The 25,568-nt window shown below is 31.2% G+C and overlaps 1 protein-coding gene across 1 annotated transcript in view; it reads left to right on the top strand.

Moving 5' to 3' along the window:
- The window catches only part of MED17 (mediator complex subunit 17), a 99,083-nt gene that overhangs the window by 18,699 nt on the left and 54,816 nt on the right, over positions 1 to 25,568 (top strand). Inside the window, exons 2-6 of the mRNA XM_085814817.1 lie at positions 670 to 837; positions 6,353 to 6,488; positions 12,888 to 13,068; positions 23,818 to 23,985; positions 25,095 to 25,228. Coding sequence (XP_085670943.1) covers positions 670 to 837; positions 6,353 to 6,488; positions 12,888 to 13,068; positions 23,818 to 23,985; positions 25,095 to 25,228 — 787 coding nt within the window. The remainder of the gene's footprint in view (positions 1 to 669; positions 838 to 6,352; positions 6,489 to 12,887; positions 13,069 to 23,817; positions 23,986 to 25,094; positions 25,229 to 25,568) is intronic.

Here is a 25,568-nt window from a genome sequence, read left to right on the forward strand (position 1 = left end):
GCTAAAATTAACCAAGACTTATGTACATACGAGTGTTGTCACAAGAAACTTGCATTAATAGCAGTTGAAAAATATGTATGTGCTGAATCAGACATATAGGAAATAATTTTTACTCTCATTTATATGAAAGGTTGAAAAATGAAGCATAAATGTTTCATTAATTTTTAAAACGCATGTCTTGATTAAAATAGAATTTAATTGTTTAAAACATGATTTAGTTGTCTTATTTCTCTTTCTAAATTCTTTTGTATCATTGATAGAAAATAAAAACAAATAATAATAATAATAATAATAATCTCAAAAGGTGCTTTTTTAAAAAAAATCACTAGGCATCGTGCAGCCTAGTGATTAAAAATTCTGTTGAAGGGGGGAGAAACATTTTATGATATGAATAACTAGATTTCTTTCTGTATCTTGTTGGTGTTGTTTTCATATGCATTGAAGTCAGTCATGCTATGAGATATTTATTTTGGGAATATAAATGAATTTTGTGTGATATATTTTTTTCCAGAAGAGTTACATAATGCAGTTAGTATACATATTTTGTTAATTTGTGTGTTTTTAAATAGAAAAGTTTACAAATTTATAATTTTTTTTAAAAATTTTACTTCATAGTAGTATTTTTAAATATGTCTATTTTAATTGTATCACATTTTCTCAATTTTCAAGACCACTGTCTATGTCAGAAAATCTGACTCGTTTAGCTCACAAAATAGACTTTGGGAAAACAGATAGTGATTTCCAGTCCACATCTGATGCTACTGAAGAAGATAGCAAAGAACTAGCAACATTTCAAGCATCTCTCTGGCCTTGGGACTCTGTGAGAAACAAGCTTAGGTATATTCATTTCTCTGTATATAATGTGTATATAAATATGATTTTTGATATATCTTTAAAACTGTCTCTTAAAAATCTCAATATTCTTTTCTTGCATTTAAACTGCCTCTTAAAAATATGCTTAAATGTTCTTCTGTCACATTGAGCTGAATAACTAAAACTACAAAGTATCAGTATTTCACCACAGGTTCTAATTTTGATGGCTGATTAAGTTGGCTGTGTTAAGTTTTTATAGTTTTCCTGATGTGTTAAGTTCAGACCTTTTTGCAGTATAAAATCCTCTATGAAGAGATCAATTCCAGTTCACAGATAATCTTAGTATGCTTTGCTAAAGTATAATATTAATTACCTTAAGATGTAAAATATTCATTTGTTTTGACATTTTGGTATCACTGAACTAGCAGTATACTTATTCTTCACATGGGGAGAAAGAAAAGTATTTCCATACAAAGCATAAATATTAGATAAGTTCACCAAAGTACTAAAGGAGGAGGGAAAAAAAAATGATACTGAAAAAGGAATAAATTATATGTATAATTCTTCTTGAACTTCTAGTAGTTTTTAAATAACTATACTAAAAAATATAAAATAAAATCACTGTATTCTTAATCAGGTGTGATTAAAAATAAAATATAAATATGCCATTGCTAACAATGCCAGATTTTAAAAGAAAATTGTCAAATTGAATGTAATCATTCTTATATGTTTATTTTTTAATTAGTATTGCTTCTGTTCTGCAAGCAGTGTGTTAGAATGTAGATCAGAAACTGATTTCAGATAGCCATATCTCATTTACAACAGCAATTTGCTTTATTTATTGTTGGACAAAAGAATATGTCAAATTCTGTGAAAGGAAATGGAATTTTCCCCAAACACACCTGTCATTGAATATAATTATATACCAAACAAGTGTTCCTCTCCAAAGTCAGTAATGAGTTCATGACTACTTGATGGTAGTTTGAATGATCAGAAAATATTGGAATGTGCCAAACAAAAAGTGGTCCAGGGGGGTGTGGCTTTAATAGAAATGTATTGATTTTTTCCCTTTGTTTCATCTGAATGTATAAAATGTGAAATTCTGGAATAATTCAGTTGTTAAACAAAGGTACATGTAAAAAATCCAGAATTTTTTTTTTCAACCTGACATATAAAAAAATTTAAATCAAATTTTGAAAAAATAAAATTAAAAAAAAAAAAAAAAAATGCTTCAAGATGCATTCCTTCACCATCTGGTCAACATGTGTGCCAATTCTCTGGGACTATGCCTTCTCTATATTATTTAATTACCCACACATATAAACTCCATTTTGTTTTTGTAGACTAAACATATTTCACTTCACTTTTTTAAATATGGCAAAATATTCAGAAATCACATTACAGCAAAAATGAAATTATGTTTGGTTATGAAGATTTTTCTCCATCTCGGTATTTTATGCTTACACCATACACTTGTTTGCCTTTTTACCTTTTAAAATATTGCACATTAACCATTCACCAACACCTGATTATAAAATAATATCAAAAGTGTTAAGTCATGAAAATGTTTGTATCAGCATCAATACCTTAAAAATGACTAAGATACATATGCTGCCATTTTAAGTAATTATCTACTTCTTCCATGTACGTGACACTCATGAGCCTCTAACAATAGCAAAGATTTCATTAAACTGTTGTGCTGTTCCTGAATAAAAAATATTAACAGTATTAAAAAATTGATTGAGATTGCATGTTATTTTTATATTTTATTATAAAATTAAATAAGGAAAATTTTAGTTCGAAAATCACTAATAGATCCCTGGCTGTCAGTTCCAAGATCTGTGGACCACAGTTTAAAAATCTCTATTCTAATGTTTGTTCAATGGTCTAAAAAATCTGTGTAGCCTTATCGCATCTAGTGACATGTAGTGGAATGAGAAACTTTTCTAGTGTTTTCTTAGCTCTAATTTGAACAAGAGCTGTCTAGTTGCATTTAGCAACAATCTATTGCATGTACGTAATTTCAATATTTTATGATGCTATGAAAAAATTGCACTGGCAAGTTTGTTTTCCATAGGAGAGCAACCAGCCAGAGAAGGTTGTATGTCTGCATACTATCTGGTAGTAACGGGATACTCAGAAATGTTTCTCATTGAGTTGTGCATGTCTATATCAATAAATGTCTTAATGTGCCAAGATTTTTTTGCTACAATATGCCATCTTGAAAAGAGCAAATTTGCCAGTGCTATTTTTAGCGACTCTTATTACACGAAGATTTTTGGCTAAATTGTTCCAGCTTACAGAGTTCTGTGCCATTTAAACTGGAACAATTATCGAGTCTATTCTTAGATCCTGCAAATATCCGTTGCTGTTTATATGTTTGTTGTTTTCCTTCTTGGACTAATTTTGTGGTTGTGCTGATGGGTTATATTCTCATTTTCATTCATGTGATTATCCAGTCATCACAAGCATTTAAACAGGCTTAACTATAATCATGAGAATTTAATATGAGCACTATCTTAAGGGCAGATAGGAACAATCACCATTGTAATATATTTTATGTTTTTAAGTATGAATTTATCTGCAGAATAGATCACTATAATTCTGCTAATATTTAAACATGATTGTATAAGATAGAGCTTTATGTGTAATTTTATTTTAAAACTTTCTAAAAATTCATTTTTATTTAATTTAAGCATCTAAATGCATACTAGGTTATCATGCAATTTTTTTTTTTTTTTTTTTTTTTTTTTTAGTAATTTCATGATCAAAGGCTCTAATAAAAATTATTAGTACTATTACAGAGGGAAAATGGCAGATAACCAGAATTCTATCACTGTCAAAGAATTAATTGACAAGGCAATGACACTTGATGCAATTCAGACTGCAAGACAAAAGAATAAGCAGAATCAGTGCCCAAAATCTCAAAGGTCTTTTAATACACGTGATGAATAGCATAGTAAATATTATCCCGCAGTTGATGACACTCAAGACGTTACTTGTTGGCAATGTAGACATGAAGACCATGCACTACTCTAAGACTTCCATAGAAGAGCAGTCAGTCAGTGGAATTAAAAAAGCGAGAAAAATCCATAATAAAACACTCATCTTTTACTCAGCGATCAGGTATCACTTAAAAAGAATTTCAGAAATACTGCATTCTAACACTGCTTGCAGTTTTTGATATTGCATTTCCATAAAATTTGATCATTTAATAAATGCAACTTCATGGAATGCAAATTTTTTCATTCTCTACTGTTGTACAAAACACAGTGTTTTTTGAAGAAATGCAATGCTTTCTCTTTCATTGGCTGGCAAACTCCACATTCCCAGTACAATTTATTGCAAGAAAGAAAAATGTGCTCACCGCAAAAAAAGGGGAAAAAAACAGAAAAATTATTGTTAAATTTCAAAGGCTTTGCACACATGCATTAGGGTTTCCGCCTAAATATGTTTTGACGACATTTTCTGTTGCCACCTAACTATTTTGGCAATATAGTGTGTTGCTTCTAAAATACTTTTCAGAGGAGTAGTGTAGAAAATCAGAAAGAACCAAATTCTTCTTAAGTTCATATCTGCAATGTAATTTTTAACCTGTAGTTGTTCCATGCAGTCTATTCATGGAAGCTCATTCAGTACTCCTCTGTTATCAGGACCGGCTTCAGAAATGTATTTATGCATGCATGCATGTGTGTGTATATATGTATGCATAAACACACATACATGCATATGTACATGCATATATGAACACATACATGCATGCATACATATATACATTTCTGAATCCTTTCCCCCTCCCTGATAACAGAACAGTATCACTAATTCTTCATACATGTCAAATTCAGCACTGACTCTTCAAATAAACACCAGCAGTCGAGCAGTATTAGTAATATCGGTTGATGCATCAAGAAACCATATGAATTTTTTTTTTTTTTTTTTTTTTTTTTTTTTTTTTTTTGTCTTTTAATTGATATGGTGCCTGATAACCCCAAGTCTTCATTTGTTCTCGCCTAAAGACAGACAGATGGAAACATGTCTATTTTTTCTGGGCACATTTCTTTGGTTGCCACAAAGAAACATGATTTATATAATTAGCCACTGATAAATGATTTTCCTTTTGTGACTAATAAATAAGTTACTCATAGGCTGACTTTTAGTTACTGTTTCATTGCAATTTTTTATTTTTACCAATATATTGTGTAGTGATGATGCATTCTGTTTTAAACATTGTAGTTTTAATGATTGCTCATTTTTGTGAGGCTTAAATGTTGTATCGCATGCTTAGTTTAGTAATGATGATGTATAACTATTATGTCATTACATATTAAACATAAAACTGTCATTTAATTTTTGATAAATAATTGACACTCCAGTCTGCTTTAAAAGCATGACATTTGAAGTCTGCTTTTCCCATCTTTTTTGATTTTTAGTGACATGGTTACGGTAGGTAATGAATAAAATAAAATATAAATAACAAAATATTGTAAAGTAATTTGACAAATCATACCATGGGCAACGCTATAGCAAAATTGTCAATGTGCTTGCTTGGCGCATGATGCCTAAACATCGCTTGATGGAAGTGCTTTTAAAAGCAATGACAAATGAAAGAATATGACAGTAGTGCTAATCACAGTAATTATTCACAACTTTTCAACTTATTTAGCCGTTGCATAATAGCGTGCTATTTGATTTTTATTTTTACATGTAAAAAAAATATTAGTCCATGGGTGGCCAGATTAAAAACAAGTGGCAGGCTGTAGTTTGCCGATGCCTGGTCTAGATCAATGGGATTTCGTTAAACCATGTACTACATTTCATACAGTTTGCTGCAATGATAGGAAAGCTAACTGTCATAGTCTTTTGCCCGAGTTTAAATCCAAGAGAAAACATGAATATTTGTAAGGGTATAATGTCCTTTTAACATCATGCTGTCACCTAAAATATTACTAAGCTGAAAGTCCTATCAAGTGGTTAAGGCAAAAGAAAGAAGAGTGGAAGTCCCTTGAATCTATCCCTGAGATCTTTGGATCTGTCCTTGATCTGTCTCTTTTCAAAATTGGGATATTTCCTAAATAATTTTCCAATATATAATTTATTATATATTAATAAGCTATGTTGTAAGTACAATACTAAAAAGACCAATTTGGTCAAAAACGTTTGTGCAATATGCTGCAAAATTATTGGATATTTTTCTCACAGGTGTAATTCATTTGCCCGTAGGAAGATTCTCATTGATGAAACAGGTAAATGACCAAAGAGTTCAGTTATATCCTACAAATACTTAATTAGCAAATTAGCCAGGCATTGGAAAAAGTACTTTTCCGTAAATCTTTTATTGCATGCTGTAACATACTTGCCATAAAATAAGCATTTAAAATTATGAATATTTGCTATTGAGGTGGGATTATATCATGTAAATAAAAATTAAAAAAAAAATTATTTACACAATATGATTTGAAATTGTTCTTGAATTTTTTTAAAACAATCTGCATATTTCTGTATATTGTTATTTCATTTTATTGTTATCTTTTTAATGAAGGTCCATGTTAACTGAAGTCTGTGTTTTGGTTGATGTATTAAATATTGCAAAAGAGAAACGTTATATGGTCATTGATCCAGTTCATCAAGAAGCACCAGATCCTAAACCTATGGTAGTTCTTCTTCAGAAAAAGAAAGTAAGTAATTTGCAAAAATGACACCAATATGGTGTTTTTAAATGTTTATTTATTTGTTTTTAGTTTATTTACTTTTAATTTTTCCATTATTATTATTATTACTGTTTTCCCACCCAAACCAATTTTCCTCTTTCAGAATTAACTGCCACATCTAATCGCAATCTTGAAAACTAGTATTTTTTACTTTTTTCTATTAACTATTCTGTTACAAAATAAAACATAAGTACTAAAAAGTGCACATAGCTACTAAAAAAAAAAAAAAAAAAAAAAAAAAAAAAAAAAAAAAAAAAAAAAATTTTATAAACTTTTTACATATTTTCTCATCAGAGATAAAGAAGATAAGTTATTATCTTGTAGATCTACCACACCAATGCCATCATTATATTTTGAAATGATATTGGGCTTAGTATGTACAGCATATCGGTCATAATGCTGCATCAGAGCTCCTGGTTTCAAAGAGCTGTCTTTCCAAGAATATGATCAGTAAATGGGAAAAATTCATCAAAAAGTGCTTTGAAAGTTATGCAGCATATCATTGGTGACTGTGAAGCAAAACATCGCAATGTGCTTTGCACAAATTGCCAGTGCAGTAAAATCTATGTTTATGTTAAAATTTTCCTTGGGAAACAGTGTTACTTCTTAAATAAAGGTATCATCCCTCTTATTCTTATATTAAATATTGTACAGAGTAATATATCTGAATTTTTATTAGTTTTTAAAAGGAAACATTTTTATACTTAATGTATAGATAATACATTAAGTGAATTGAAAGTAGAATAACAATGGTTAATTCTTGTAATAGTAATAATATAGTAGTTGCATTAAAAATCTACATAGTAATAAATAGTAATAAAATATACATAGTACATCTCACGCTAAAAATTTTATTACAAATCATAAAGAACTTTCTCCTTCCCTACCTTTTGCTGTCATGGTGTAATTAATAATATCTCTGGCTGGCATTTGGAAGATTCAGAGTTCAAATCTTGATGAGGGCATGGCAAATTTTTCATATTTCCTATTTGCAAAAAAATTCAGAAAGTTCAACAATGATTAAATTGTAATGGATAATAGTTTATTGCATTGGATCCGTTTCTCTCCTGTTGCCTTTTAGTTGTCAGAGAATATAAAGATTCTCTCCTTTCCCATCTTGTTTTTTCCTGGTATTATTGGTGCTGCATGTGGTTAGTAAACAGAAGATCCATATTCAAATTCTGAGGAAGGCATAGCTAATTTTTTGTTTCCTGCATCAAACAACCTACTCTGTAGCGTCTTTTTTCATTTGCCTCTTGAAATATATATTGACAGTGCTTTACTGTAGTATGTGAATTCCATTTATAAGAATTTGTGGTATTTTAAGGTATCCCAGATACTAAAATATGTAGGTATGTATCCAAAGTATAATTTAAGCCACCCTAGATAGTATGGTGTTAGCAAAGAATGGAAAATATGTCATTGGGATTAAATTCAAGAAAGTGTGGATATTCTTAAAAGGCAGTGTTTGTCATTTATAAAATTAGTCAACTGAAAATGCCTCTCAAAAGATGATGATAGTGGTAGAGGGCCTCTAATCCTAATAAGTATTCTCAGTTGAAATTAGGTACCAGGGCTTAATTTCTAAAATTAGAAGTGCTGGAACCCTGTGTTGTGCCATTGGGAACGATGAATAAAAAATTAGTATAAATAAAGTAATTAAAATAATAAATTATGTTGACTTAAATGTTTTATTTAATTTTAATAATTATAAAATGAGCATCTCGCGCGTTGTATACAAAAATGCCCCCCCCCCCCCGTACAGTATTGCCATTCCTCGCTATGAAATTGTTGAGTTTCTTAATAAAAAATTCTTTAATGTCTGACAAAATATGAAATCGATAATAAAACAAATTCCAAATTAGGGCTTCCAGATGCCCATATTTGCCGGAGGATTATGTTATTCTAAATTTCATGGTTCTAGAAACCATTGTTTCACAATGCAGGAAACATACATGCATTCATGTAAATTCTTCATTATTTAATTTCTTTACATATGACATAGGGCTTTAAAAATTGGTGGCAACAGTTTGAAAAGTGAAGCAATACAAAATGTAAAATGGAATTAATAGCTCTTCTGGGCTAACGCCCATTTGGCCAGAAAGAAATGGGGAGCTCATCTTATTTAGGTCTGAGGTGCTTTATGATTATCTTATTTAGGTCTGTGGTGCTTTATGATTATAATTATGATTTATCTCAAAAACAGAAATATCGGAGCCAAGCTTCAGTGGCCTCTGGTGGTTTAGAAGCTTACTGATACTCAAGATCATTAATTAATGACAAGTATCATCCTATTTCATATCCGAGATTATTTATGAGACCATATGTACCTTGGACATGGAATTATGCTGATATCAAAGAAGCAAACATGAAGCCCAAAAGGGAATTTATCCTAAAGATATTCTCTCAAAATGAATGAGTGAAAAGCCCTTTCTTGGTGTCACCCCAGTCTACTTCCCTGTTGCTATGAGACGGAGTGCTGAGCTTTCATGATGTCTCTACAGGACATCATGTTCTCGCTTGCTAAAAATTGGCAAAAATACATTTTTATTTAAGTTAACTCAATTTTTTCAAATATTAAAGAAAATGCATTTACCTGTATGCTTAATGAATTATAGAATTAAATATGTATAATGTTTACAGTTGTAATCATATATAGAGATTATGAAAGAGGAATTTCAAAACAAACATTCAGCATATGTTAAACTGTGATTAAAATATTTAAAATAAAGCAATAGATCTACCTTGGCACATCCACACTTACATATATGCATTTGCAATGAAATTTAAAAATTGGTTGTCTAAGTCATATATTCTGAAGCATGGGTCCACACAGAATCCTACATTACAATCTTTACACTCAAAGTACAATGTTTTTCCCAAAGTTCGCTTCTTCTGCATAGTTTGAGAGCGAACAATTTATTCCTTTATCCTGTACTTTAATTCTATTTTTTGCAGGCAAAATCTCTGAGGTGGCCCTTTCTTAAGCAAGGAAACTTAGACAAAATCAGTTGAAGGAGCATAAATAAAACCTTCATCGAGTGAGGTAGAAATGACCTCTACTCAAGTTATTGGTTCTGAAATTCTTAGATGCCCAAGACTGAAGATACAAATAGTTGTGGGCTTCATCACAGAGCACTACTATTTCAGAAAACACCTTCATACTGCAGGACTTTTTCAACAAGACTCTGTATGCAGAAAAATACCTGAGCTTTATTAAGGGTCTGTCAGACTTTATAAACAAAGTGGGCAACCCAAACAAATGGAGCTAGGAGGCATTGGGTTTGGTGCGTTTGGCACAAAATGCTATTTAACAGAGATGCCTCATACCTGACAAACTCAATCTAACGAAGAAGAAAGAAAAAGTAGTATCCACACATCCCATATTTTTGTTGTACTGCAATACAGTCAAAAGTCGTTAATTCGGACACCCATAATCCGGAATGATCTATAATCCGGACCTCAAAGCTAAAATCTTTCTGCGCATGCGCCGCGTTGACGCATGCTCATAGGCGTTTTACGCGTCCGCGTAAGACATTTACAACTGCGCACATGCGTCTGCGCAAGTGCAGAATACGTTTTCGCGCCGGACGGCATAAGCTAAAATTATCTAATTATCTATTTCAGTTAATGTTGATGATTGCGTTGTTCCTTAATCTTCGAATTGGATCCGGCTTATTATTTTTTGCAGACTGTAAGAGCAATTTTATAAAAGTAAGCTTGAACTTTCGATTATGTCAAATAGAATTTCCGATGCTGGAGCTCCCAAAGGATCTAGAAAACGGAAGTATGATTCAATGTCCATCAAACAAAAAACGAATTGCTACAAAAAATGGATAAAGGTATGTCCTTTGTTTATCTAACCGTTCCGAAATCTGTTTATCAATTTCACGCTGCTCTGCGTGGGGGGGGGGGACGTCGCGACGCGCAATGAACTGGAAGTTGATCTGTCACCACTATCGTTATCTTCAGAGCAGATGTTTTTATTTTATTCGGCTTATAATTCCTTATTAAATGTAGTATTTAATCTCGATGTACTCCGTCTTTGATATGATTTAAATCAAATTCCTCGTCATTATAAATATCACGAATACAAATCAAATAGTTTTCTGGTTGCAATTTTCTAATTTTGGCTATGTGTAAGGTAAGCATGCGCGTGTTGAAAGAAATGTTTAATAAAGTAAACAAATAAATATTAAGCTTTTTTTTTTTTTTTTTTTTTTTTTTTTTGTAAATTTTGATACCCTTTAGATCATAATTGCTCATTATTTTATAAATTACGGTTTCATATTTTTAATTTTATAATTTCTGCATGCCATCTTGCCAGATTTAAACTGATGATCTATAATCCGGAAAAATCGATAATCCGGAATCGCCGAAGTCCCGACGAGTCCGGATTAAAGACTTTTGACTGTATGCAGTTTTGTTTTTCAATTTTTACTCCTGTTTTGTAATTTTGTTTACTGCTAAAGCTGCTGACATTCCTGTTACTTAGGTCTTCTTGTAATAAAGCTGTATAAGCTTTCAATAAATATTACTTTCATTTTGACATCTTAATTCCCCCCCCCCAAAGAAAGAAACCAAAAAATTTACATTCACACAAAAGAAAAAACACCTTCTCTACACCTGATAAGAAGAAAATAACTGAAAACTGCATTGTGTGAGATATTGCTTCCTTAGAAAGCTACTCGAAAGAAACTTAAATAAAAAGGCATGTGCAGAGCCCCAACATACTTGTTTTAATTGCTGAATTCTGCTATCTACCCTTCAGAATTAAATGAAACAGTCCAAGGTCAAAATTTAGGCATCATATTCCCATTTATTTTGATACCATGGACATAAGGCACCATCTGTTAGAATGAAAAGTATTCACATTTCGTTCCATGTAATTGCCATACATGCATTAAGCCATCTAGCTAGGCACTAATCCTCTGTGACGCAGACATCACACCTGTTATAGATATTACTGTAGCATATACGACACACTTGTCCGGAAAGAGCTAAACAGCTGCTTTTCATCCCAAATGTTTCATATCAATAGGGAAAAAATTGCGAATGATGCTGTTTTGTCCATAGTCAGCAAATTAAAAAAGGGGGTGAAGAAGAAGAGAAAAAAGGATCATAAGACCTATGTAATTTAGTTGCATAAAATTATCAAAAGCAAAAAGTCATCGAAATGTTTTGCTAAACTTTTCGCTTGTTTGGATGTTGTGATAATTTATTGTCCTACATTAGAAACAAGTTATTTCAGGTGTTTATTAATTTCTTTAAGTAATAATGTTATTTACTTTCTTTTACTTATGAATAATTTGTAAGATTGATTTATATGAGCATGAGTAACTTAAAATATATTATATACGTAATTTATTATTTATATTTATTTTTGTAATTTTTTTTAAATGTAAATATTGTACAGTAGGGTTCTCAACTGACCAAATGGTAGGCAGTATACATAGTCTATTAATAGGAAAACAATATAAATTAGCATTTATGTAATGTGTTGTAGATCAGATTTTAAAAGTTTGTATTTATGCTGTAAAAAAATTTCAAAGCAAAGTCATTTTAAAAATTAGGGTCAATAATGCTTTATATAAATTTACTTGAGTTTCTCGGTGAAGAAACACCTGTCTTTTAACTACAGTTACACTGCACTTTTTTTCCGATGTATATCTGGTTCTGAGAAAAGTCATGGTGAAAATATGATTGCTTAAAGAAAACCAAATGAGAAATAATCTACTGAATTTAAACTATACATTTATATTCAGTGAAAGTGTATTAAAGAAAGCATTTAAAATTAAAATAAATATTCTTAATAGATATATTTTGAATACATTTTAATTGTTCTGTAGAATATTTCTTGTTTATGACATCTTGCAAAGCATCTGTCACTTTTATAAGTTGTTTTAACTTATTTTGCAAGTTTTTCTGTTTGTATCACATTCATATAAAATTAATGTCCCACCAATCACCAGGTAGTTAAGACCACTGGATACTGATAGTTCAACTTGAATTAGAACCCATATGAGTGGGCTGGAGTGTTTTTCATGTTTTCCCCATGTGTAACATGAATTAGTTTTCCTTAGAAAGCCATTTGTAAAATCATATCTTCCCGTAGGCAGATAACCCTCATGTGCTTTGCTATATTCAAGTAACCTACCATATAAAATTAATTATTTACAATTTTTGCATAATGATTAAGCATCTCCCCCACCAGTAACAGATTAGCTGAATTTTGTGATGCATGTAATTTGAGGTATCTTTCAAAAACTTTTTTTTGTTAAAGAATTTAATTTTTGTAAAAATTTTAAAATCTATTGCAGTAATCAAATGTATAGTTATAAAATATTCATAATTATTAATTTACAGGCTCTTGCAAATGCTGCTGCAATAATATTGCGTGGTGCTGAAAGACTGAGAGATTCACAGTGTGAAAGTGCTAGAAATAGGACAGCGCCTGATTTCCATCTGGAATTGCTGCACATGAGACAGTCATGGAGATTAAAAAAAGTTGGCAATAGTATATTAGGAGACCTTAGCTATCGCAGTGGTAAGGACCCAGCTTTTATTGATGTTATTTCCCAAATATTTTTGTCTTGATTTGCTGTATGTGGTAATATATTTAAAATTGTCACATAAAATCACATGTAGCATGAAATGAATAAGCAAATATATTGATGATAACTAAAAGAAAATAGTAATAAACATTTTTTTTCTTTTTCAGTGGGACAAATGATTGTTTTAACTCAATTTACAAAGGAACTTATATGAATTCATTGTAATTCTTTAGTTATTATGTATCTGAACTTAAATATGTTTGTCATAATTGTGTTACAGCTGAGAAAATCAGTGTGCAATTTTTTTGTTTTGTTTAATTTGTACAACTCATTAAAATTTAAGCATCAGTAATATTACAGGCATATTCAGTATGGAAGAGAAGGATACATAATGCAATCATTTAAAAGTTTTTAGGGAGGCCATTTATAGACCTAAGTGAAGTATTTGGTCCAATAATCATAGAAAAGAAGAGAAATCAGCTCCCTTCTTGGGTGGAGTGATACGGTAATTACTTGGTGTTTTGTAACAGTGGATCAGAGAAGGCATATGCAACTAATGTAGAAGTTCAAGATACTCCCTCTATATAAACACTAAAGCCCCGTTCACATGCAATGCTCTTTCTCACAGCCACCATTTGTATTGGGGAGAAAACGGGATATGAAGCAGTTTCGCCTGTAGGACCGGTTCAGATGCTCATCGTCTTTTGTCCCTTAATCCATAAGCCACTGCGAGCAATAAAAGATATCACAAACACGAATCAGATTGGCAGATTTCTAACATTTCCTTTCATATTGCTTGCTATTGCTATAGAACGCCATCAGAGTGTAACTCTTTAATTAATTAAAATACACCTAAATTAATTTTAAATGCAATTTATATTTGAGACCAAATGGTTAAAAGAAGATGAGAAATCACGTATGCTGCTGAATGGTTTTAAACACAATGCTTTGTGGATGTTAAAATTTCAAACTTTGCTTTTTGAAAAAATGAATACAACAAAAAATTAATATTGTTAATATTAATCATAAATGTTTTAGAAAATATATTATAATTAATTCAGGTATTAAAATTGTTTTGAATGTGTTTTACAAAGACTTCTAATAAAAAGCTTGTAATTTATGTTTATATTAATTGAATAGCACTAGCTTTTTTATGTATATAAGTATTGAAATTCAGCAATAACAGTTTTGAGAAATTTGAAATGATTTAATGGCCATTTAGATAGTTTACATTCTTTAAAGTGCATTTTGTCAGTTTACATTTTTTCAATAAATCCATTTACTTCAAGTCCTAAAACTTATATGGACCAAATTATTTAATATTTTTATTGCTTATTTAAAATTATATACTTTATAGAAATAAGGATAGGTTTTGCAAAATGCTGAAAAGAAAAATTATTTGAAGTGAAAATGTGATTGAGATTGTATTTGTCTCAAAGTTTTTACATAAGAATGTGTTTTTATTTTTTTCTCAGAAACTAATTCATTAATTGTAAAATCGCTTCTTAAAGTTATTAAAATTAAAAAAAAAAAACACTAATAAACACAATCAGAAAATTTGGGGGGAAACATTAAAAATTGTAAGAGAAGAAAAATATTTAATTGTTAAACTTTTCATCTAAAAATTTAAATTAAAAAAAAAATCACTGGCAATTTTTTCTCAGCTTAAAATCATTTTGTCTTACAAAACCATTTAGTAATATTCATAACTGGCAGACACAAGTTCTTAAATAAAGAAATAATTCAAAAGGTACTGAGTCCCCTTGTCGCATTGAAGCCGATATGCACGTTTTCAAATTTAATTTGAATGGTATCAGATAACCTTGTCTGTATTTGTTTACAAATTTCCATATTACGTATGGTTCTATCTATTTTTTTTATGATGTCGCAACCACCAATGTGATTGTTTCGCTGACAATCCAGCAAGCCATCAGCTGCGCATCAACCATGTTGTTTGTTAAAATTAAGTGAACCATGCAGTCGCACAGTGCAGTGTGGGAAATCTTCTCATTTGCCCTGCTCCCGAGAGGTAACAACGTTCTGCCAAATTCTACCTCCAATTCGGAGAAGCAGTTAATGCTTGTTCAAAGTGTGAATGGGACACGTTCTTAGAATCATCTTTTGCTTCCGGTCGAATCTGTTCTTGTGAACAACGCTTAAAAAATATTCAAATAAGGAGGGGGGGACTACTTTTTTTTATTGCTGTCATACAAAGGCATTTCAATCCATCATGCATCCCATTATATCAAGTATTTGAAAACAATTAGTAAGAGTAGGGATTAGAATTCAGCATCCAGTCAGGAGACTAATGGATGTCACAACTTACTCTTAACATAGACAGAGTCTGGATTTATGCCGAGTTCACTCATCTTTGAAGTTTTCTGTACTGATAAATCCTACTTTATTTTTTCGAGTTTTAGCCATCACACTTAGTATGATGGTCAGTTTTCCAACATTTTTTTAGCTTAATGCCCCATTCTTGTAAATTAGCTCAATTATCAAAATTGCAAGTATATTTGTGAGTGTAATTTTTGAATCTTGAAAGTTAGTTTGAAAAAAGTTTTAACTAAAATTGAAATTTTAAAGCTACATATTAGTAAACAAAAATTAAATTATACAAAATCAAAGGTATTAAAATGTGTGTGCTAAATGAGAATTCTCATGCAGGTGTAATGCTGTTTTTCTGAATTTGGCTGCATTTTTCTTAGTAATGTATTAAAATCTCTGTTTTCAGTTATTAGTAGTTTGTTTCTTTTTTTTTTTTTTTCTTTGCTCATTATATATACATTATATCTAAGATAGAAAATATGTAAAAAATAAATTATAATTCAAATTAGCGATAGCCTCTTAATGCATAAATTAATTTCAACTTTTTTCTAAAAATAGTATAATCTCTTTCTGCACTAGGTCATTTCCATACTAATCCATGTATTGTGACTCCATAACACAGATAGTGTAAATGGAACTAAAACAGTCAATAATAATTTTACGGCAATTTTAATTATCCAATCAATATGCATTGAGAGCCAAAACTAATTCAGTCTGAATTAAGATTTAGTCCTGAATGCAATTGTACTTACTTTCTACACTTTTGCCTTGCTGGACCGCTGCTTGCTGTTCTCATCTTACTGCAAAGTTATCAAAAATTTAAACATATTGAAGTAGGCACAAGTAGTGTGCCAAATTGTTTGTGGCCACAGCATGTTTCAAGTAAAAATGAAGATTCTCTTTACTATGGATCAGCATCCTATGTCCTGTGCTCTCAATATTTCTACAGCATAATTGCTTCTAAGTCTACTTCATTGCAATGATATATTACAGCAGCTTATAATGATAAATAATTTTTTTTTTGTCTTTTTACAGCTAAATGTCATAAAATACATTAAGAATTTTAGTTTTAATTTTTTATTTGTGAATTAAAGTTTAAAATGAGCCTAAAACCCATTGAGGAAGTTTTATTGGTAATGAAGCTTGAAATCAGTTGTCAAAATCATCAGTTATTGCTTTGTTTTCTGCAGTAAATCACAATATGCATCATGGGATCTCCATGAGGAAAGATATGAAAACTGGCAGTCCAAAATCCCCTTTATTATTATTAATGTTATTATTTTAAATTAATATATAAGGATAACAAGATATTATTTTGAAAAATGTTTGAGTGAATTTTTATGAGTTTGTCATTCTTGTCATGCATCATCCAACTATATATGGCAATGGTAAAAGATGCATAACAAAATTTAAGTAAGTTAAAACTCTGTTGTTTCCATTAAAGTGTCACCATTTATTGTCTATTTCTGAAAATGTTCCTTCAAGAAGCACCTCACTAAAATATGCCATATTGAATGAAATATTTTTAAATCTTGCCTAGCAGTTGTGACTTCCATAGATCCACCATATAAAAGTGCATTTGATTGTGTGGATGATATGATGACAGAATAATAGAACAATATAGCCTAGATGTTATGATGACTGTGAAATATTACTTGGGTTTCCACAGAAGACTTGCTAGACATTTCAGTTTTTGCTATAATCTCCTCCCTTAAAGCTGTAATCTTTTTATTTAAAGTATAATTATTTTTACCAAGAAATTGCTATGCATAATTTCTTTTCAGCATTTTATTTTACCGCGAGGGAAGCATTTTTTAAAAAAAAAATTATTATATGATTCAGAGACGGAACTATATAATGAAAAATGAAAATTGCCGTTGAAAACAAGTAGAATTTAGCTGTATGAATGCACACTGCGCAAATAATAATTGACTTTTAGGCATCTGTCACAGCTGATTGCTGGCAGTGAGGATGGTCGATTTGGTTGGCTACATAATCTGCATTCTTATTTGTTCCCAGGGTGTTTTATGAAACTTAGCTTGTGGCGTTGAGAAGGCCATTTCAATTTTTGAACACCCATTTCATCAAACAATGGCTGTTCAAATCCTGATGTGTGAATGGAGCAGGATAGAGCTGCAAAGTTATCAAAATCAGGATTAACTTCCAGCAGGGTACCCCGAAATATTGATATAGAGATGAGAAAGCAGCATTATCCAGAATGTCTACATACATCTCAGAGTTCACATTTAAAACCACACGAACTAAGGAACCCAAGCCGTACCATGAAAAACATCCCCACAGTATGATGCTGCCGCCACCAAACTTTACAGTCGACACAGTGCAGTCACTTAACCTCTTCGCGCCGACTGTCACGTCTATGTGCCAGCAACGAACACACTCACCTCCCGGCCGACACGCAGGCGTGCCAGAGCATTTTCCCGTTCACTACCGACTGTCATGTATTTGTGCCAGTGTCCTGGAACGTTGTAAAACTATAATTTCTGTCACAAGATGGCACTGTATGTCCATATGGTTTCAGATACATGTACATTAGACCTTCTACTCGAAATGAGAGAAGCATGACTCACATACACGTGTTTTTGATTATATAAACAAAAGGAGAAATAAATGTTTCCGAATGGCGTGATTTATGACGTCTCTTTAAATCGCACTTTATTCGCACGTGGTAGTTGTTTATTTAAGTAGAGAAGTTTTATTTGCACTAAAGCATTGGGTATTTCGGTTTGCAGTTCAGTTTCTAGAAAATAATTAGATCTTGTTAGACGTGAATTCTTTCTGTTTTTATCTTTGCAATGTCGAAGCGTCGAAAATGTTTAACAGAGCATGAAATAGCAGAAATGATGCAAAATATTTCAGATATTGATTCTGAAATTCAGGTATTCTGATATTGATTCTGAAAGATTAACTGAAAGACATTTTCCAAAACTTTGTTCAGAAGAGACTGATAAGAAAATGAGACGATGATGCTTCGTTTGTTCACATTCCCGGAAAAATCCTTCAAAACGGCAAATGAGTTATTACGAGTGCAAGGAATGTAACGTAGGACTGTGTGTAGATCCCTGTTTTCAAATTTTTCATACGAAAAGAGAATTTTAAGTAATATATTTAGTTTTCAGATGTATAATGTTAAAAGTCATAAAATGGTGAGTAATGAAAATAAAATGTGTAAAATATGCATTTAAACAAGAAATAAGGTAATTAAAGTATATAGTATAAAAATATCTATAAAGCATAAGCCGTTTAAATACTCTATAGAGCATTATTAAACAATGCGTTGATACTTCAGAAATTTCATGGATTTAGGCTTAGTACCAAAAAAACCCCTGGCCCTGGACAGACGCTCGCATAAGACGCTGCCGGCCTCCGCGATAAGCGTGCGTTTGCACTACCTGGCTCGAAGGGGTTAAGAAACATTCGCCAGGCATTCACTAAAACCAAACACATCCATCAGATTGCCAGATTGTAAAGCAAGATTCATCACTCGAAAGAAGATTTTTCCACATGCTCAAAGTCCAATGATGCACTGAGGTTTGCACCATTGCAATCTATGCTTCGCATTCTGAGTAGTGATATTCAGCATGTGAGCAGCTGCATGACCATGATCTCAGATTTTTTAACTCTCAACAAAGAGTCGTGCTGCCAGCAATAATGCCTAATGAACTACGGAATTCCTGAGTTATTTCAACTAACGAGGACTTAAGATTTTGTTTCACTACCCTTTTCAGAGATCTATGGCTGCTTTCACTAATTTATTTTTGGCTTGCCACTTCGTTTTTCTGCAGTGTCACTGCCTTGATGTTTCCACTTCACAATTTCATCACTCACAGTGGATTTTGGTTTCTACAGAATGTCTGAAATTTTATGATCTGCTTTCCTACAAAGATGGCCTACTATACTGCCATGATCCAAGTCACTAAGCTTCTTTGGCTTACTCATTGTTTCACAAATGCATAAATGTGACCTGACAAACCAATACCAACACTTTTATAGCTTTCAGTTATGCATCAAAGTAGCTGTCAGATCCACTTCTTTAAACGGATATCCTGATACATTTGGCCAGATAGTGTAGCTACTATGTTTTATTTGTTGTCTAAATAAATTTTAGAATAAGTTATTAGTTAAAATGTTTTCTTTTTCTAACGTTGAAACTGCTTATGATTTAGAGCAGGGATGTCAAACTCATAGGTACACTTGGGCCAAACAAACAAGGTTTAACTTTAGGTGGGCCGCAAAAAAAAAAAAAAAAAAAAAAAAAAAAATCACTATTCATAGAAATGTAGATTTATTTTGAATAATACAATAATAAACATATATATATATTTATATAGAAAAGAACAAGAAAAATTTAATGTTTACGTTCTGATACTTGACATCTCTTCTCTGCTGTTATCTTTCCTATTTCGGGAGAAATTTTGTTTGCAGTGATAACTTTCAACGCTGACCCAAGGTGAGCATCATTAATACGGTTTCTAATAGGAAACTTATTACCTTTCATGACTGAAAATAACTGCTTGCACCGATAAGTGCTACCAAACTTGGAAATAATTTCATATGCAAATTTTCGAGTATTTTCAAAGCTGGCTGGTAAATATTTGTAAAATTCAGGCATGCCCACTTCAATGAATTTTGCTTTCAAATTTGAGTTGCATTGAATCTTGATCACCTCCATTTGCATATGGCTGGGTACTGAGTCAATACTTATTGAGAAAATCGAAGAAAACAAAACAAACAAAAAAAAAAAAAAAAAAAAAAAAAATTGTCTTCGAGGGAACTAAAATCATTAAACCTCGTTTCAAATTCAAATGTTAAATTTGCAATTTTTTCTGCATATTTTTGATACGAACAAGTATCATCTAAACTTGATTTGTTCATGCTGCACGTTAGGAAGTGTGTCAAACCTTCATTTTTAAGTTGTTTTTCCCAAAGAACTAGTTGACATTTGAATGCTTTAATTATGTCAAACATGTTCGTAAGGATATGATCTTTTCCTTGTAACGATAAATTTAAATCAGTTAAGTGTTTGGTTATATCAACCAAGAAAGATAAATCTTGTATCCATTATTGGATCGTAAAACAAACTTACGTCTTGATTTTTCGTTTTTAAAAACTGACATATTTCTTCTTTCAGATCCCAGAATTGTTTGAGAATCTTGGAGCAAGATAACCAACGTACCTCGGTATAGTAGGACAAACCCGAATATTCACTATCTAACTCACTTAAGAAAGCAGTGAATTGACGCTGATTTAAACCTCGAGATCTTATAAAATTTACAACTTTTTTTATATATGACAAAACATTCTCTATATTTATTACTTTCGTGCATAGAACTTCTTGATGTATAATACAATGCATATGATGAATGTTTGAACCATGAATTTCACTAAGTTTTTTTCTTAGTAATGCTACAAAGCCCTTGTTTTTCCCGGTCATTGATGGAGCGCCATCTGTAGTTACAGAATTTAATTTTGCCAAAGGTAGATTGTATTTCTGCAGAAGTCCAAAAACACAAGTAAATATATCTTCTCCTGTGGTAGTACCAGGCATCGGTATTAGTTCCAGTAATTCCTCAAAAATATTAAAATTCTTGTCACAAGAATGAAGAAATACTGCTAATTGAGCTTTGCCACTAATGTCCGTGCTCTCGTCACAGGCAATGGAGAAACTTTCGAAACTAGATGATTTTGCTTTGATCTGATCACTTAAATTCGCGGCTAAATCAGTAACTCTTTCCGCAACTGTATTTCGAGACAATGAAATTGATTGAAAAGCCTTCACATTTCCAGGACAAACAATTTCTTCAGCTTTCATTAGGCATTCCTTGATGAAATCACCGTCAGTAAAAGGCTTCGAATGTTTAGCTATCAACTCGGACAAGACGTAGCTTGCATGTACCGCAGCTTCACTTTCTTGCAATACTTTACTAAACATGGACTGTTGCTTTTTCACTCCTAACTTTAGCTTTTTCAACTTTTCTTCTCTCATTAATCCTTCGTAATTGTTATATTTCGATTTGTATTGTTTGTAATGACGTTTAATATTATATAACTTTGGTACATTAATAGTATTATTACATATCAAGCAGATTATTTTATCTTTTATTTCACAGCAAAAATATTCTAATTCCCATTTTACTTGGAATATTCTATGTTCGTCAGCGATTTTTCGTTAAATTTTACTACCACTTGGTTTTGATATAGACATACTGAATACAAAGGGCTGGAATAAACATGGTTAACGTTAAAAAGTTAACAAAAATTTATTCTTTCCACAAGAGATAAATCAAAATGCTGAAATATTTCTTCAAAAATATTCTAACAATATCACAAAATGTCAAACGTTTAGCAAAAATCAATTCAAAACAGAGAAACTAATTCTATCTCACAGCGAAATCGCTACAAATCAAGAAGTATTAAGTAAACAAACAGTTCAGCATTAAGTAAACAAACAGTTCACTAGAACTACAGCTACTACTGAGATGAGTTGTTTGTTCTCGGCTTTTATAAGCTTTATAATTAATTTCTCGAATATACTGGAAACATCTATAAATATCTGGATTTTTGTGGATGGCAACAGCAATTATGAGATATTTATTTATTAGGTATTAAATGCACGCGCTGTTCTATTTTTAACCTTCCAACGCAGCTGTCTTTTCAAAAATCGTCTGCGTTGCTAAGGCAACATGAAGCAAATCTAATTAAAATTCTAAATAAAAAAAAAAATTAAATAAATAAATAACTATGAAATCCGTAACAATATGAATTAAGTAATAATTAAGTAATAATAAAGCAAAGTGCATGCACATGCATGCACCAATATATCATACAAAACTATGATTGGAAAACTGAGACTATGAGTTCGGCCACATTCGACTATCGGGGGATGCGTACAAGTTCTGAGTGCACGTGTCCCCCAAAAGCCGAAGGTAGCTGAACGCAAGCTACTCACACGCATTTGTAATTTAAGTAGTGTGTGTGTGAGCTCGCTGTGAGTAATCTAACGACACTGAATAAATTATCATTAATTACTTAGCAGTAAAGATTTCATTTTTTTCTTCGTCGATATGTTATTTTATTATTATATATTATTATTTGCCGATATATTGGCCAGGCCACAAAAATATTTGTTGTGGGCCGCGAGTTTGACATCCTTGATTTAGAGGCTGTCAGTTCAATATGTTGGCCTGGATACTGTAGTGTTTTATAATTTGTTACATGCAATATCTGCTATGTGAATGTACTATTCATTCATAACGTGATGTGCTTTTGGCTGCTTCAAATTCTTAAAGCTCTGAGAGCTTCTTTAAATAAGCCATCTTTGACAGCTTGTGCAAATAAAATAATTTCCACCAATTTATTACTGCAAATTAAAATAAAAACTGTATCCAAAATAAAAAAGTTAGTCAACAGTAAAATGGAGTATAAACAAAACTGAGCAAAGATTAAGGAATTAAGTGCATGGTCACTAGTTAGAATGATTACTTGAAGAAAATGTTTTTTTGAAATGCTGATATATCTTTATTGTCATCGTTTTGACAGCAATTAAGGGCATGGTTGCTAGGTGGAATGATTGGTACTTGTGGAAAATATCTTTTTGAAATTGCTGACATATCTTTATTGACACCTTTTTGGCAGCATTTATTTTAATTAATTTCTCTTAGAAGTGCATCTTATCGTTTATTCTCTTTAATCAAATATAAATGTGAGGCTTTTGAATCACAAAACCCTCTCAGAACTCTGTTCTGTAAAATTTTACACATAATTTATTAAATAGGTGGACTATTTATCAAAACTATTTACATTCCAAGAACCAATCTCTCCCTGCCAGCTGAACCTCCAATTCAACACATGTTAATATGCATACTTCAGTTTCTTATCTAATACTTCAAGCGTTAAGTGAAAAGTCATTGTCTATATCAAAAATAACTTGCTGATCATACTGAACTTTCAATTATTAGCAAAGAAAACTATAAATGCAGCAATTCCAATAATTTACCTTGCCCCCTCCCCTCAATAAAAAAGAGCAAGCTAAATTTTGTAATTATTTTATATAATTTTGAGAAATCAGAAGAGGAGTGACTTCATGAAATGATATAATCAAACATTTATTAATTAAAAAAAATAGATTTTTTGCTTCACTGATGAAATGATTTTAAAACAGTATGTGTGTATGTCTGTATGTATGTATATCACATTTAATGTTCTAAATTATTTGAAATTATATCAGATTTTTACTCAATAGTAATTTTCAGGATTTTTGAAATGGAGTCACCTCTGTGGTACATACATCCATGCCATATTTTGAACTTTTTCTTAGATTATGGGCACATTTTTCAATGTAGTGTTTATTAATTATTGTACTTTAAAATACTTACGTCTGTGTACTATTAATGCAGCTGGTTCAAGATACTGGCAGTCTGGTATATTTGAAGTCAGTAAAAATGAAGTTCCAGAGACTCCAGCTCCTTCACCTAACAACATGCCAGTTCGAAATAATGCCATAAAAGTGACATTACCTAATGAATTGGAAGGTGTCAGTTATATTCAAGTATCTATTCAAAATGGTAATTATCTTTTAAGTCTTAAATTCGTATCCTTTAAAAAAAAAAAAAAAATCTAGCATGTAGTGTAAGTAGAAAATGTACCTATATGGAAGGTACACTGTCAGTGTTTTATGTAACTTTAAATAATTGCAGTTCAATCAAGCTATGTTTTTAAAGAAAAATTAAACTTTTGTTCATTTTATAGATGCTTACTATGAGCCCATTTTATCCTGCGATAGATTGCCTAGTTCTAGAATAGGTTATTTGAATATGATGAGCCACAAGGACTCTCTGCCTAACAGAAGGGATGCCTTTGTGGAGTACTTTCTAAGAAAAATTAGCTCATTCATGTTTCACATGGGGAAAACTACTAATGTAGCCAGCTCATTCACCAGAGATTGAACTACCAGTATTCAATGGTGTTAATCACTCATCCACTGTTGAATGACTGCCTAGTGATGCAATAAGACTGCCTATACTAACATATGAGAACCAATGATTTTCTCTTTGTGAATGTTTTTGTGGATTTCAAAAGTGTAAAATCATTATTATATTGGTATTTGTGGTAATAGATTCTTTGAGTGTCACTTCTATTGCGTGCTAAGTCATGACTACAAGTTCATAAAAGTGAATATGCGGTAACCTGTAGAAGTTTCTATTGCTTCAAAATGCAAATTTTGTTTTGAAAAAAGTAAAATCATGCATTTGAAACAGCAGTTTAAAAAAATAAATATAAGAGCAGAGCTTAATGTTTGCTCATTTGTAGAAAGCTTGCGGAATGTCATATGAAGAGGACAGCTTCTTGTTGGGGAATTGTTGATTAGAAAGATTGAATTTGGTTTATAAACAGATATATATGAGTAAAAGTATTCAAGTTGTTATGGAAAAAATTTATCTAAAATGATGTGGTGTAATAATGAAACTAGTAGTTAAGTGATGTATGGCATGTAATAAAAAATGCTTAATTTTCACAATATTGCATGTCTTTTCCATAATCTGTGATTTTATTTTTCTGTAAAATGTAAATATTATAGTTTAATGAAGTCATGTTCTATTGATGATGCTATTTATTCAGCCAGTTGTTATTCTAACATTAGTGTAACATAATTGCATATTTCATCTGTATTCAGATACTGAAACCATAGCAAGTGGAGAACTGTCCATTCCACTGCCACATGGTGCTCTTGCACAAGCTGAAACCCACTGGCAACAGAAACTTGAAGCTGCACAGAATGTTTTATTTTGCAAAGAGTTGTTTTCTCAAGTAAATAATTATGTTATTATTATTATTTATCCTTAAATCAAATAAATACACAATTATGTAAGATTCTTTGGTTTAAAAGGAAATTTTTATATCTGATGTATTACTTATCCTTAAATCCTTAAATTTTTTGAATAAAATATCCTGTGATTTCACTTCATTATGTTTTTGTATGTATTTGGTTTCCATGAATTTAGCAGTTTAGCTTTTTTTTTTTTTTTTTAATGCAGTTTATTTTGGTATGAAATTATTTAAATGGTGCATTTTTAAAAGTCTGTTCCAGAATTTAATTTTTTTTTAAATTGCTAAAATTCAAAAAAAAAAAAAAAAAAAAAAAAAAATA

This window comes from Stegodyphus dumicola, chromosome 4, assembly GCF_044657685.1.
Source record: "Stegodyphus dumicola isolate Sdum_Otavi_A_Nest chromosome 4, ASM4465768v1".
Taxonomy (NCBI): Eukaryota; Metazoa; Arthropoda; class Arachnida; order Araneae; family Eresidae; genus Stegodyphus; species Stegodyphus dumicola.